This window comes from Pholcus phalangioides, unplaced genomic scaffold (genome assembly GCF_987345545.1).
Source record: "Pholcus phalangioides strain wild (caught in Gottingen) unplaced genomic scaffold, Ppha-v1.0 ptg000032l_1, whole genome shotgun sequence".
NCBI classification, from domain to species: domain Eukaryota; kingdom Metazoa; phylum Arthropoda; class Arachnida; order Araneae; family Pholcidae; genus Pholcus; species Pholcus phalangioides.
The window spans coordinates 6,199,715-6,216,927 of NW_028301622.1; the positions used below are offsets into that span (position 1 = coordinate 6,199,715).

At 36.9% G+C, this 17,213-nt stretch overlaps 1 protein-coding gene across 1 annotated transcript in view; it reads right to left on the reverse strand.

Annotated features, from left to right (window-relative positions):
* Positions 1-1,719: 1,719 nt before the first annotated feature.
* LOC149066838 (cyclin-dependent kinase 4-like) overlaps positions 1,720-17,213 on the reverse strand; it is a 144,396-nt gene continuing 128,902 nt past the window's right edge. Inside the window, exons 6-9 of the mRNA XM_089253077.1 lie at positions 15,617-15,726; positions 14,284-14,334; positions 3,607-3,739; positions 1,720-3,506 (exon numbers count right to left, since the gene is read on the reverse strand). Coding sequence (XP_089109203.1) covers positions 3,339-3,506; positions 3,607-3,739; positions 14,284-14,334; positions 15,617-15,726 — 462 coding nt within the window. The 3' untranslated portion in view covers positions 1,720-3,338. The remainder of the gene's footprint in view (positions 3,507-3,606; positions 3,740-14,283; positions 14,335-15,616; positions 15,727-17,213) is intronic.

The window sequence follows — 17,213 nt, forward strand, 5'->3', positions numbered from 1 at the left end:
AACAAGGCACCCTGTATTGATAGCATAAATCAACTACGGAAACAGATCAATACAGTTTTTCCTAGCTACTGAAATCTGTCAACTAGCCATATAGCAGAACTTTTTATAAAACATCCTGGGTGAATACGAGAGTCGGGCGCCCATCTTATGAGCATCCGAGGCCCTCGAGGAAAAAAATAAATTTTTTTAGACCCCCAACTGCTGGGAAATACTCGCTAACCAATTTGCATGCTTAATATCAAAAATCTTAACCAGATCTAAGTATCATGAGGACTGTGCTTGTGTAGGCCCTCATGCGTTAAGACAGCACAGACAAGAGTAGGTTACAGGAATAATTTTACATCAGTTTTTACAATATAGAAAATAATGTCCTAACCAACTCAGAAATGAACGATCAAATACAACTGATGATAGGGTTGCCAGATTAAAATCTTAGTTTTTTCACAGTGACTTTCAACTTGGAAAACAGATGGAAGCATCTACACCACTATACATGATCGCATGACCAGGTTGAGACATCTATCGGAAAGTTGCCCACAAGGGGAGCATTTTTAGGAGGGTCAATCTGAGAATGAGTTTTTTATTGAGGCTTGGAGCTTTTCAGAACTTTTCATATCAGTTATGTAAGGGTGGATCAAGTGAAAATGAAATAGCAACCACAGAATGAAATGACAGTTTATTTCAAACGTAATCTCCAAAGCTACTCGAGCACTTGTTCCACTAAGTGGTGAATGCCCTGCTCGCAAAAGTCCTTTAACTGAGATCAGAACCAGTTTTGAACATTGTCCATGACTTTGCTGTTCGAGTAAAAATGTCTCAACCCTTCAATGTTTTTCACAGTGGAACAAAAATGTGAAAGTCATATGGCAATAGATCCGGGCTATATATATGATCTGTGTTCCGACACTGTCTACCAAAATTTCACCAATGGTTTTGTGTAATAGCAGTCATATGTAGCTGTGCATCGTCATGCAGGAAAACCACTCCAGAGGAAAATAGGAAAGGCTGTTTTGGCCTTGATTGCAGCAAGAAAATGGTGCAGGGTATTTCAGTACTGAGCAGCATTGATATATTAGTATATATACCACTGTTATAAAGCAATGTTTCTCAAAGTGTGTGTCACAGCTCTTAGGGGGCATTTCCTACCATTGTTAGAGCAGTCACAGCAAACTGGAGATATTCATTTTCGCATCTATTTATGCTTTATAGTGGTCCTTTTATAAGTGAAAATCCCAACTAAACTATTTGGAAGAGCAGTGGATGAACAATGAATTGAGGCAAAGGACACCCCACTTCACTTCACAATAACTCCAGTTATATATTGCCATACATCAATTTCCAATCAATGGGGGAACGAAGTCGCCATCCATCTGTGGTCACCCCAGGCTCGGTAGGTAAAGAACTTGGATACTCCGGTGACAAAAGTTTTGAGAACCACTGTAAGCGTTGATATAGTTTCCAGGGTAGGGTAATATATATCCTGCTGATAACAGTTCTAGTTATGGTCCTGACAGGGAGGACATCAGGATTTCAGAGATGCTTCGGTGGGGCATGGCCTAAAAAAGTTGGAAACCACTTCTCTAGACATTGGTGCGTCACTGGTCAGCAAACATTCATGACATTCATGGCAGTGGCAAATAAATTGGAATGGTTTAATATGGTTAGTTCTTTCTTTAAAAATGTAAACTTGACACAAACAAGCACGCTAGAAACAATGATGCTTGTGATCAATATATTTTTTGAGGAAACTGGTAATATACAGGACACCTGACAACTCTGATTCACAAGGAACTTACTTCGTTCCTGATACACAAACATGTTACGATGCGTATAATAATGACATACAGACTGACAATATTGCAGTTCCATTAGTTGTCTAACTCGATCAAATTCCATTTGATATGTATATTGGTACAGTACCCAACCAGTAATAAAATCAACTACCTTATAAAACTGAATTGTTAAGAATGGATTCAAACCAACGGTATAACATTAAAATTTGTAATTGATAAAACCATCTGATTTAATTTCATTCACTAAAAAATTGAGCGAAACTTGAGACAAAATTTTATTAACTTATATTTAGTCTTATTGTTGGAACCTGGACATTGCTTGTCTGACTTGGTTACACTCATCAGTTCAATATAAAATCTTAAAATGTTTTGAAAAGACGAGCCGTGACTGTTGTGCCTGAGTGAATAGACCTAATGTTAAAAACTTACAGGACTGGACAAAAAAACAGTGCGTCTTAATGCATGGGCACAGCCCGGGGTCTCAAGGGCAGAGGGAGGTCCTCAGGACAATGACTGAAACGGTTGTGCAACACCCTGGTATGTAAACAATATAGTGTCATTGATCAACAGTGATAAATAATGATGTCAGTCTAGCACATGTCACATTTTTGCATAACCGTATGTTCTCTTCAAAGCTTACATTTTTCAAATGTCATTCCTCAGTTGTAAAAATTGAACATTAAATTGCCAAGATAAAAGTGATGTTCTTAAGCGGCAGGTACTGTGTTATTGAAAATAAATGCATACATTTTCGTTAAAATGGTACATATGAAGTGTGTATACTCGACTATAAAAATATATATTTCCACTTTGATTATGTAGCTTACAAACATGATGTTAAAAGAACGAGGGGCAGGGAGAAAGAAAATCCAGTATAAAACTATAAACTTACAAAACCAGTGACGATTTTTCATGGTAAAAGGTAACTCGCAAACATTAACATCATAAGGGGTGAAAAATACTGATATGTGATCAACTTTATCAGCCGTCTTTGTACTCGTAATATATTTTGGCGCAAAAAAAATTGTGCATTGATCGCCACGCATCAGACCTCGATGGCAGCTTCTACCCGACAATCTCGGCTATTATTGGATGATACTTGTTGTCATTTTCGTCACCTTATGTGATAAATCGCTCTGAGGTATGCGGAAATAAATATGTTTGACAACTTGTAGGGAAGGGAGAACGGGGAGAAAAAAAAAGATTAAAACATTGCGAATGTATGACATTCTCGAGATAACATACAATATATATATATACAAAAATACTACAAAAAAAAATACGGTACAAGTACCTGTACGTTATACTAACTATGGCTTTAAAGTACATAAAAAAATATTTTAAAAAAATGGGGGTGCAGTCTACACGCAACTGCATATATATATATATATAAACATAATATGGCATATTGCATTCGATAAACATGCACGTATGCATTGTATGGCAGTAAAAAGCTTTCTTCTCCTTCCTTCGAATTACGTTATTTAAAAAAAATGGAGTTAAAAAAAAACAAAAACAATCCTATGGAGAATATAACTCCGATGGTCATTTCCTTGCTCGACTCGTGCCCGGTTGCGTGCCGATAGAAACTGTAGATCGCTTCGGTCTTCTCGTGACGTACGATGGAGGGTGCAACAAAAGTTCCTTGAAATATTGATGGTTGAGTGCATCCTTGGCCGATATTCTTTTCTTTGGGTTGAAGGTGAATGTTTTCTAAAAAAAATAAACGAACGCAACTTTGTTCAACTAAAAAACCATTTCAGGGAGAATGCATAAGAGCAACAAAAGAAAACCTGCCAAAACCTAAGTTCACCTGCATTAAATCCTTGCTATCCTGGCAAATTTCAGGCACAATCGTCTCTAATGGAACACCTTTACAGTATTTGAATGACGTCCACGGTAATGAACAGTGTGGCCATTCCGACTCCTTCGGCGATCCAACAATTCTAAATATTTCAGAAATGATAAAGAAACAACGTTACTAACATGCTGTTACAATGAGGTTTTTTTCTCTGGAAATACAAAATTCACAATGAAAGTATTTACACACGATAACATGAAAAATATAATTTTAAATGTGAATATTCATGGGCACGGAAAGACCACAGAACCACCCCCCCCTTCATATCGGGAAAATGTTTCCAGACGGCAGTGAATTCTAAGCTAATTGGGAGAAGTTGGCAGGTCTGGTATTTTTGTTCATACTAGAGCTAGCTGTCCATATACAAATACAAATACAATGCCACAACAGGCAAATTGCCCAACAAGGTGGCTGACTTAAGAACATCATGGATCCCCAAGCCATTTTTTGGAGGCCCTACCTACTACTGCTACACCACACATGCACTCCCCCCCCCCCCCGCGGAACCCCCAACGAATCGGTACATGCGGGAATGTGCGTGTACGTGTAGTGAAACCTGACGTGAAGTTTTTTTTTGTTTCTATGTAATGCTTGTTATGTGTAGTGCTGCCATCTGCCACCAGTTTTTCTAACTATGAGTGAAGTGTTATGATTGAATGATTTATCGTTGTAGGACTGTTGCTCTCTGTGGCGAGACTTTTTAATGGGGAGATCGGCTCGCATTTGCGTCTTGAAGTTAGGAACCACAGAAAACCAACTTCAGCCGACCACCACTGTGGGGTTCGAACCCGGATTCTCGCATCGCGAGTCCGTCACTATAACCACTCGACCACCACAGCAGCATATACATATGCTGTGATTGCAAAACAATGCAGCGGTGCACCAGAATTTGATGCTCAAACTCCTGGAAACTGTGCATACATGAAACTTCCAAATGTTACTTCACACAAAGTACATCGATACCTTGGCTAACAAAGATTTTGTCTCTCGACACTTTTCTGCCTTCACTAACAAATAAGGATTTGGCTAATGAATATTTTAATGGATGTGGATGCATGTGCTAACATAAAACAGAGAAAATTGGGTGAGATAATATATCGGGAAACCAAGTTGGTTTCCCTGATATACAGTAAAACCTTGTTAAGTTGTCACCCCAATAAGTTGTCATTTTTCTTCAGGCCCTTCCACCTCTCATAGACAACAATGTTATTAAACCCTCGTTTACTCGTCGCTAATTTCTCATAGACAACAATGTTATTAAACCCTCGTTTACTCGTCGCTAATTTCGGTTAACTTGTCACTATGAAAAAATTTGAGAAAGTGGAACAGACTATTTTTATGGTTCCATTAAAAAAAGAGCTTATTAACAACATTGCCATATTCTTAAAAGTCACCATAAAATCCTATATACCGAAACAGAACTGTTTAAGTAACGAAAGTTATGCTGGGGAAGTTCATTTGCAGACTAAGGTTTTTGGAACGTTGGGGACTGTTCAAGCTAGATCTCATTTCAGCATGGGCTCTACTGGAGAAACTGTAAGACACTCAGGTTCTGTCGCAAGAAGCAACGTCAGCACTTCGTCGCTCCCCCCCCCCCGGGGGTGGGGGGGGGACCAGGGCATCTCTGGCAAAACCAAAATTTATTGATACGTCAAAGATTACATATAGTGCAAGGACATCAAAAATTATGTAAATCAAAGAATCAAATTAATCAAGTTAAAGTCAAAGTGCAGCGGCTACGGATAATAAATTATCATAGAAAGCATGGACTCTACTAATTTGGGGCTTGAAATTTAAACAAAATATCTTTGTTGTAAAAAAATTAGACATTCTTTCCCAAGTTGAGGTCTTCTGTTTACTTTTCCCTGCCCAGGGCCCCTCCACCAAGTCAAAAGTGTTTGAGATTACTGTGTAGTTGTATCATGAACTACTGATGAAGAATTAAAACACTAAAATTTTAAATTTTTGATGTCTATGTAAAATTAATGTGCAATAGAGAGTTCTATTATTGAGAAAAGCTACTTATAGCTACTTATAACTTTAGACTAATAGTTGCTCTGTTAGTCTAAATTAAAAATTACAATTATAAATCAAAGTGTACAGTACATTTTACCACAATAATTTAAGTAATAAGAGATAAAAAGGTAAAAAATTGTTATTTACTCTTTCGCGATCTATAAATTTTATTAATATTATTATTTTAATTCATACTTTAATAAATTTCATATTACTTTAAATTTATACAATTTTCACAACATTGCACATTGAAACTGACAGCACTCCGCTTAAGCCTTCATAATTTTTCAATAACTTGAGGTGTCGACTTATCAAGGTTTTACTGTATTAACATAAAACAGTCCCCATCATGAGCTATTCATCTTCCATTAAATTCTCCATCGTACAGTTGTGGAGTTGTTTACTCAGCCTTTGGGGTCAGTTTTAATTTTTTTATAGTGCTTCCTTAGTTGTATGAAAGTTATTTTGGACAGTCCCTAGAACAAATTAAACATTTTTCCCATTGGAAAAGCTAACAAAGATTTCGACTAACGAATGTACACTGCTGGCCACCGTAAATGCAACACCCTGAAGGAAGCATGCAAATGATATGAAATTTACAACATGCATTAGCGGAGGTGAGATATGCAAATGATTAGAATTTCAGCGCAGACGCACATCACGCGCGCCTGTGGCGCCACTTCAAAGCGCTATTTAAGGCTTGGAGATTTCGACGATTTGAAGTACGGCAATTGTGTTTTTCTTGTGGTTTTTTCAAAAAAACGATCAATTATGCCTCGTAGAAAACAGCGATCATCTTTTGATCAAGTATCCGAGTTCGACAGAGGAAGGATAGTGGCCTACCGAGATTGTGGATTATCTTTCAGGGAAATCGGTAGTCGTGTTGGACGAAACCAAACAACTGTAATGCGGATATGTGATCGTTGGATGCAGGAGGGTACGACGGACCGACGTGTTCGATCGCATCCACCTCAGTGCACCACTTCACGTGATGACAGGCGTATTGTGCGTATGGCAGTGACGGATCGCTCAGCCACATCACGAACCATAGCACAGCACATTCAGTCTGTACCGCATCATCCAGTGTCTGCGCGTACCATTCGACGCCGTTTACAGCAGAGTGGTCTGTCCGCAAGACGTCCATTGCTTCGTCTACCCTTGACGCAGAACCACAGACGTCTCCGCCGCCAATGGTGCGATGAAAGAAGGATGTGGACGGCACAATGGAATGAAATTGTCTTTACTGACGAGTCACGCTTCTGTCTGCAACACCACGATGGTCGGATTCGAGTCTGGAGACACCGTGGAGAGAGGATGCTGAACAGCTGCGTTATGCACCGCCACACTGGTCCTGCACCGGGTATTATGGTATGGGGCGGTATTGGATATCACTCTCGCACTCCTCTAGTACGCATTGCCGGTACTTTAAAAAGCCAGCGCTACATCTCCGAGGAGTTGGAGCCAGTTGTCCTTCCTTACCTTCAGGGCTTGCCCACAGCCATATTTCAACATTGTTATAAATAAACATATTTCAACAAGCCATATTGTCCAAAGGTTCTTCGTCAATCGCCAGATTGAATTGCTTCCCTGGCCAGCTCGCTCTCCGGATCTTTCGCCGATAGAAAACATGTGGTCCATGGTTGCTCAACGATTGACCCAGATTACATCCCCAGCTGCCACACCAGATCAACTTTGGCAACGCGTGGAAGCTGCTTGGTCTGCTGTACCCCAAGAACACATCCAAAGTCTCTTTGAATCAATGCCGAGGCATGTGGCAGCGGTGATCTCCAACAATGGCGGCTACTCTGGCTACCGATTTTGGCAGGAACCACACTTCACAGAAGTCTATAAATTTAATCATTTGATGCTTGGTCAACATGTTATCTACAAAATAAATATTGTTGCGATATCTCTTGTCTTTCTTGGTGTTGCAATTTGGGTGGCCAGCAGTGTAATTCCAGAACCAATTATCTTTGTTAGCCGAGGTATCATTGAAACCATATCTGAATGCAATGCGAAGATGAATTTTAAGAAAAGAAATTCCAGGTAGGGGGACCAAACCGCTTGCAATCTGAGTGTGATGTTACAGAAACACAGATATTTTCTTTCTTTAGAATGTACACGAACACTAAATGGAACTGTGCAGTGGGTGGTCTCATAATTAATCACTGTGTGGGCATTGTGATAATTCGGGTGCAATCGCCACTGGCCGCACGGTGGTGGTTGTCTGAAAAGTTGGTTTTCCATGCTCATTCTCAAATGTTCCCCCTTCAGCTAGCAGGGCAGGCAGAAAAACATAATCATGAAAACTTTCACTCCTCAGCATGGAAGACAGATGACAGCACTTCTCCAACGCAAAGCATGCATAACTCTGACATCATAGGTCTGTACTGAGAGGTTGGTGCGCTAACCTCTTGATGAAGGGAATACAGGAAAAAGAATCTTGTTCTGTGGTCATATCGCAGTTTCTGTTGTAATAGCCAAAATATGTCATATATTACTAGCTATTTTTATTTAATGTTAGAAACGATGTGGCAGTAAATCACTGTTTGCAAGAGAGGATCAGGATGAATCCGTAATCTAATGAAGCCTTGAAGAAATTTTCAAGACCTTCAACACGTGTTCAAGAGACTGGGTAGTTTGAACAGTCTGAACGGAATAGGGTGATCCGCCCTTCTGTCATACAATTGTTGATCGATCAAACTTCTGACTGTGCCTTTTGTGATGCGATTATATACAATTTTCTATAAATGTTTATTATTGGTACCTGCTGCACTTTGACTTTCTCTTGATTCATTTGATTCACATAATTTTAACTATGGTGTACTATATGTAATTTTTGACACATCAATAAGTTCTGGTTTTGCCGGATATGCCCAGTTTCCCCATGGAGGCCAAAGTACTTATATACATTGCTTCTTGAGACAGACAACCTGGGTGTCTCACAGTTTCTCCATTAATTTTCTTCATTTTTCTTTGATAAAATTCAAACCCTCAAATTTATCTGTTTTCATAGACATTCACCTCTTATCTACGGATGCCTGCTTGGGTATTAACCAGACTTTAATTATAGTTTCAGGGCTCCTACTTTTGGTAAAAAATGTCCTACTTTTCCTACATTTTTACCAAATCCTATCAACAAACTTTGTGTAATTGGTTTTAATTGGGCAGGGAATGATTGATATATTGAGGCATTGAACAGTAAAATGTGAACAAATTCCTTTAAAAAAGGTCGGAAAACGCAGTAAAACTATCTGGTTCACCATGTCTTATTTACATCGGATCTTGTAATTTACACATTTTGCACTGTGCTTTTGAAAGTGGTCTCGAAATGGTGCCATTCTTAAAAAATGTACATCTTCAAAATTTTCTGTGCATTGTCGAAGAGAATTGACAAACTCTGCACTTTGGAAGACTCCAAAAAAAGAATGTAATATATATATGAGGAGAGACAGAGAAGAATTATCTCTCTGTGGTTGCTAGTACACTGTTCTGTCCAAAAATTCGTTTTGTAATCAAGTCATTTGTCATTTTGCTTTTGCTTTAGTCAATCTTACAGGATACTGAAATAGTGCTATGAAAAAAAAATTTACAAATCAAAAAACAAAATGTTAGGGATTTTTTCTCATTATGCTATGATTATGTTGTCTAAGGGGTTACCCTCCCCATCCTACTTTTTAGTCCTGCATTTTCCTAATTTTTTGAATGGGAGCCCTGTAGTTTATATTATAATTTATTTCAAGTACAGTAAAACCCCTCTGATGTACCTTAAACCCCTTAGATGCTGTCACCCTTCTTTTATAAAAACTGCCAAATAATTATTCCCCCGTTATTTCAAATCCCTGATTAACGGTCACCACTGCTTCATGGACTAATTTTTTTGTCTGGCCGGTGTCAGCAAAAGAGGTTTTACTGTATTAATTTCAATGAAATCGCTCATTTACATTTTTGATTGATAATAAGTAATAAAAAGTCATCATTTTATATATATCCAATACATCCTTCGTGTGTTGCAATGATGCACTATGTGTGTCTGATTGACGATTTCAACTAGGGCTTACTTTCGGGGTAGGGCTTATTTATTTATTTTATTTATTTATTTATTGTTGGCCCTGGGACCTATACAAGAGGATGCGATTGAAAATGACAAAGATATTGTTTGATTATTAGGCAAAAAACTAGTGATGGGGGATTCGACAGTAGAGCTTGGGAGTTTTTTCCACTCACCAATGGTATGAGGAAAGAAGCTGTATTTAAAGCAGTCAGTGGAAGCAAAAATAGGTTTCATTTTAAGGGAATGGTCGGGTCTTCTAGAGATATAGGATGGTTTGGCTAAGATAACAGAAGTATCTATGTTGAATTGACCATGGAAAATTTTATATAACAATGTTAATTGAGAAATGAGACGAAGAGTAGAGAGAGGGAGGAGATGAAGTTCGTTTTTGAGTTTGGACACGGAAATGAAAGATGTCCAGCAGTCGTGAGAACAAATCAGGCGGATTTATTTTGGACTGATTCGAGTTTGTCTATATTACTGGAGATGTAGGGGTCCCAGATTCCAGCAGCGTAAGAAAGAAGGGGGAGATATAAGTTTGGTAACAGAGTAGTCTGATATCCCAAGTGAAGTGTTTAAGGTATGCCCACACACAGGCCAACAAGTCATAGATTACCTCAAAGTCACACAACAGGTGAAACAGATGATAATTGAGTGAGTTCTGGATACAATTTTGTTGATAAATATTAGTTGATTGGAACCAAAATTAGGAAAAACAGTTTTTTTTCTTATCCTACTATGATTGTATGTAACACTGGGTACTCTTCCACGGCTTCGAGAAATTCAATTTGCTTTGTGACTGAAATCTGGTACTTATATTTGGTATTCCCTAAATCTGTGACAATGAACATAATGTTTAGTAAGCTCTGAATGCTTCTATAACACCTTGATCCATTGAAAGAAATAAATCGCTTATATATGAAAACAAGAAGAAAAGTTCCCCCTGGGGAAATGAAATTAACTGACAATCATACACTAGGTGCATAGCACAAAGCTCCAAATGCATCATGCAACCGTAACCACTTAACAGTTTTACCCAAACACTGTTCAGGGTCTTTTTCTGATTTGCTCAGACGCCAATCAGGCAGCATATTTTTCTACACCAATCCTCTGATTTGCCCGGCTTTTTGTCTTTTTTTAGTTTTCAGTGTTTCTAATAGATGGCTTTGAATTGTCCAGTAAAGTTTGAATTGCAAAACCAGTGTAAACCAGCAGTGCCCAAGTGGCATGGTGGTAAGATGCTCGTCTAATATCATGAAGGTTGTTGTCAGGGTCCTGGGTTTGAACCCAAGGGAGGATGTCGATGAGATATTTTCTCTAATGAACTCGAGGTGACCACCCATAGACAGCGCCTTCGCTTCCAGCCCATCTCACTAATGGCAGTAAATTGCAATATGGCCAGAGTTGGTGTTTGATGAAGTAGTAGTGTAAACCAGTTTCAAGGTCAGGTTTTCAGAAAAAGTAAACTTCAAGTAAAAATGTCATTTTTTGCAGTAATTAAAAATTAGAATAAATTAATAAATGCAATACTTCTAACAGTGTTGACTGCAGATTTGAATACAAAATTGATAAAAAATTTGCTTATTTTTTGGATACAATATGGCAAAAAAAAAACTAAACTTTTAAATGGTTAAAGGATGAAACACACTACACTGTAGTAACACTGTAGTACACAATAATTCTGATTCACAACATGAAATTATGCGATGTGAAATTCCCACGTCTCAGAATTTCCACAAATCAGGATTCATAACATTGTATCAGTGTGTTTCGGCCTTAACCCAGGGGCCTCAATGTTCAGCCCACGGGATACATCTCACCCTCAGAGCTGGTTATCCTGGCCTGCAGACTATTTTTAGAAAATAGTTTAAAACATTGAAAGATGATTAATTTCAGATTTAATGAAATTAATAATATTTTCCGAATCAAAGAAGGAAATTATTTCAGAATCAATGAAAGAAATATTTTCAGGATGAATGAAAGAAATATTTTCAGAATCAATGAAAGAAAAACTTTTAAATATAATAAAGGTAATAATTTCTTAATGAAAGAAATAATTCTAGAATCAATGATAAAAATGATTCCAGAATAAATTGATAGAAGTTCAGAATTTTGAAAGAAATAATTCCAGAATTAATCAATGAAAATTTCAAATTTTTGATAGAAATAACTTCAGAATTAAAGAAAAATAATAATTATAGAATAGATGTGAGAAATAATTCCAGAATGAATTGATGAAAATTCAGAATCACTGAAAGGAATAATTTTTGGATTTTCAAAACAAATAATTCCAGAATTAGTAAAAAAAATCTCAAGCTAGATTTGAACATTGGTTGTGATAGTTTCACCATGTGCAAATTAATTTTGAGAATCCTCAAGTGCAAAATACTACTTACTGCTTCAAGAATCATAGCTATATAGTTAGTTAAAAGCCATAGTTGAAAAAGTCTTAGTTAGTTAAAAGTCTTGCCACAGAGAGCATAGGGCCTACCAATGGTACAAATATTCAATCATTACACTTCACTTCTGCAATAAAAATGGCAGTACTGAAAAATTAGACACAACACTAGATACACACTCAGACTGTAAGGCACGCAACACACACACTTCCGACACAATTAGCTAGGTAGTAAATTGCCCATGGCAACAAACCAGAATTATGCTCGGTATCAAAGAAAGTTAGTTAAAAGCCAAAAATGGAAGAATAAAGCGAGGTATCAAAAAAAATTTTTGGGATTATTTGAAGATAATTATTTTTTGAAATAGTTAAAAAAAAAAAAAAAAAAAGATGAAAAAATTTTCCGATGTTCATGCACTTACTAAAAGAAAAAACATACAAGGCCCGAATATGGCCTTGTATGGCCAAGGCAAGCATATAAGATTTGTTCAGCCCCAGTTCATTGCCAATGGTAAACATAACATCAAACCATTTTTCTATGATTGGCAATAATATAGAACATCAGATATGAAACTGCAACCATTTGCAAAGATGGCACATGCCATTTATTGTTTGATTTAGAAATGAAATCACAAAGCTTAGAGTTTTCATCTGTAGCAGCTTCCTTAACTTTTAAAAATCGGCATACTTTCGTTACGTACAACATATTTTGATTGACCAAGCAAGTCTTATTTAATTAATCACTTAATAATCATTACCCTATCAGTAAAATAACCCTGTGAATTTGAGAAATGTGCATTTTTCACAGTAAAACTAACTCTAGAGTAACTATGGAGTATTTTTCTACTGTAGTATTTAGAACTGTAAGATAATATTCCTGATTCACAAGAACTTGGTGTAATGTAGTGTCATCTTAACTGTTATACAGACAAGGACTGAAGCTTATGACAAAATTTAAGCATTCAATTCAGAGGATTTGACTGCAGATATCAGATTTTTAATGGCTTCTCATCCTTGTATGTATTGTTTAAATTCGGGGAAATACAATTGTGAGCAAATGACCTGCTTGTTGGAGTGGAAATTAGGTCTGCATTAGGACAGGGCTTGCAAAATCCTAGGCATCAGGTCACCATGGGCGCTAAATTTTTTTTCTTAATTTTTCAAGCCCTGGTACAGTAACTACGTAATTGTGCAATCAACTCTTTTATATATTTTTGTTTTCTTTAATTTAAGGTATCTGACTACGTAGAAAACATCATTTTCGAAGAAAATATAGATTTTAATTTTTTCTATTTTTTTTATTATAAAAGCTCTATTTGTTGTGATTCCAAGACAGGCCTTGTTTTGTTTATATGACGATTGGAATCAAAGTTACATCCACTTTAGTGTTGCATTTTTATATTCAAGTAATACATGAATAAAGACTTAATCCTTTAAATTTTGGTTCATAACCTGCAATATTACTAGCTAAATGTACTGTGAAAATCACAAAATATTTCAATAAATATTTCATTAAAAAGTTTTTTTTGCAATCGTGTTTCGAATATGACATAAATTTTACCTAAAATTTGACATAAAAACGAGTTTTTCATAGAAAATATAATAGACCAAAATTTATCAGTGTTTTCACCATTTCGAGACACTTTCTGTCAAACAATGTTATTAAAGTTCACTTCAGTACCATTTTAAAGAAAAGTGACAAGAAAGGTAGTCGGATACCTTAAATTGTGATTGTTTGATATGACTGACACTAGGATATACACTGAATATCAATTTTAAACTGGCAAAATGCATGAACATATATACATTTTATTCAAACTATTTTGTGATTGCTCTCTCTCTCTCTCTCTCCCTCTGTTGTGTTACAGCTTATTTTTCATTCACTGCAGTTTAATCACAGTCTTTGGTTATCTGTGATTCTCTTCCCCTAACCAGTACCCAAGATAATTGGGGGTTCTACTGTGTTCATGAGTGTCTGAAGTCTAATTGTTATGTGTTCCAAATGCTGTGAACCATCTTCAGTAAATTTACTACAATATAGTGATCTACACATGAAGAAAAATGCATAATTTCAGTGAAGAAACCTAAAATACAAAGAGAGCAATGACTATATTGTACTTGATCATTGAACAAACATAAAGAAAGGGAAAAAAAAACTCACTCAAATATTTTCCGCAGCTGGTCTGCTTCAGACTGGCCACGAAATAAAGGCCTTAAAAAATTAGTTCAATGATTAACATTTGTTTGATACAAGTTTACATGAAAATATTATCATAAAGTGATAAAAAAACCTGATACAAATAGAATATCAATTCAAAGAAAAGTTCTTACTTGACATTTTGATTTTTTTCCAATATATTTTATTCTTATATTTTTCATGTTAAGGTGGCATTATAAAAGTATGCTTGCACAAGTATCAGTTTGTAATTGGAATATTTTGAGCTAGGCCCTCTCTTTGGCCACTACTGCTTAACCGTACATGCGCCTCGTACACATTCCTCTGCGGAATTTCTAACGAATCGGCACATGCCGGAATGTGTGTTCTGAGTGTATGTGTAGCCTCTAACGTATTTATGTTGTTGAGTTGCACTTGTTTAGTGTTCATGCAGTCATCTGTTTTCCATTTTATGAAGTAAAGATGGAAATGCTTGTATTTTTCATGTTATGTCAGTATCGTGTTGTAGGTCTGCCTCTTTGGCTGCTTTACATCCTTCCGTACAGAAGAAAAATGAAATGTGGTGTAAAGGATGGTTAATGGAAAGATATACTTTTCCCCACATTAACTTACTAGTGAATTGAAGATATATTTGTGAGATTAGTATAGCTAGCTCAGATTGACCAAAGAAAAATATTTGAATTCAATTCCCTCATAACTTTTCTGATAAAAAAAAGAAATATATAATCATGAGAGAATCTATATAGCACCAAAGTGAGGGGTTGTGAATTTCATCAGCACTACATTTCAAAATGACAATTCTTATCTCTCGTCTATAATTTTTTCCAAACCAATTTATCATTTCTATATCTTTTTCCCGCACTGCATTTATATCAATTGAATGACACTTTTACCATGATATAAAGTATAAAAAAACATTTATTTTTAATTTTGGCAAAAATTTTCACTCCTGCAAGTTAATCAACAATCCAATCAACATGCAGTGTTGTAGTACCATTTTTTTTTTCCATTTTAAAGACAGTATTTTTTCCTGAGAGTGATACATAGGGAATAAGCATAGATAACTTGAAAAATATATAGGCACTATGTTCTTGAATTATTATTTAACACCAAAAGAGAATATTTTTAAAATCCTCTTCTTTTTCTACGTTACAGGTTAAATTAGGAATTCAAGCAATGTTTTTTTTTTATGAAGTCTCAAACATGTTCTTATTGGTATAATTTGACAACTACTATAAAGAGTCCTAACTGAATATTAATACTGAAACAATTAAAAGCAATAAATACTTGTGTGTATATAAGAGATAAATAAACTTACTTTCTATTGAAGAGCTCTGCAAAAATACATCCACAGCTCCATATATCGACAGCTGTTGCATATGACGACTGTAACAAAACTTCTGGTGCTCTATACCACAATGTTACAACCTTCATGGGGGAAGAAAAAATAATCATATGAAGGAATAATCATACAAATTAAATTAAAATATTAATCAGCAACAATTATCAAAAAAAAAAAAAGGGACAAATGCCCGTAATGAAGACATTTTTTCCAGCCAGAATGCATTCCTGCAAACTTTTAGGACTTTTATAATCCCTAAAGGCATATCTTACAAGCATTAACGAGATTGGTTTAACTTCCCTTCAGTTTAAAATTTCAGTTATGGTCATAGACGTTAAATTAAAAAAAAGTTTAAAACGTTTTTGTGCTGTGAAGTTAATGATGGAGTTCCAGTAAACTTATATTTAATTGAAAAAAAACAGACTCTCTGTTCATATCAAACGTACATAACATACACTGCTCAAAACAATTAGGGGAGCAAGCAAAAAAGTGAAGAAAACCGTGCGAGACAGCCACGTATTGGCATACAATGGATAGTACACGCGTATCAATGCGCAATACAGAAAAAAGACGTAAAAAAACTTGGAATTAAGCTTTAATTCTTTGAAAATATGGAAAAAACATGAAAAGATGATTTAGGGCAACAATTTGGTTACATGTAAACGATAAAAAAAGTACTGTTTAGACATGATGCATGAGTTTTAATAGGGCGTGTGGTCTCCTCGAACAGCTATGACTACTGCACACGTTTGCCATGGATGCGATGAGGTTATCGATCAGACTTTGGGGAATACTGTTCCACTCCTCAAGAAATGCAATCTGCAAGTCTCGGACAGTAACAGGCGGCCTTGGTCACGCAGCAATGCGTCGTCCGAGCATGTCCCAAACATGCTCGATTGGATTCAGGTCACGCTGGCCATTCCATACGCTGTATTGTTTCAGCTTCAAGCATGTTCTCCACCAGACGAGCTCTATGCGGTCGGGCATTATCAACCTGGAAAACAAAGGAATCTCCAATGGCTCCAGCGTAAGGGATGACATGAGGTCGCAGTATCTCGTTTGCATACCTTCGGGCCGTCAAAGTGCCATTCCGAATGATATGCAGGTCCGTACGTCCGCCTATGCTGATTCCACCCCATACCATCCAACCAGCTCGTCTGTATTGTGACCTTTCACGAACGAATGCGGGGTTATTTCGAGTGCCCCTGTCCCTCCATACCAGAACACGTCGGGTGTCACACTCCAGACTGAATCGGGACTCGTCTGTAAACAGCACTTGGCTCCAATCATGTTGCTCCCAATCTCGATGTTCAGAAGCCCATCTTCTTCGTGCAGCACGGTGGCGTGGGGTCAACGGAATGCAGACCATTGGCCTACGTGCATAGTGCCCTCCCTCATGAAGCCGATTACGTACTGTTTGGCTGGACACCCTTCGTCCTGTTGCCAAGAGCAACCGTCTTTGCAGCTGCGTAGCATTCTCTGTTCTGTTTCGACGGGCCGTTAACCGCATATACCGGTCATCAGTTGCTGTAGTGGCGCATGGCCGACCTTGCCCTGGTCGAGGTCTAACATT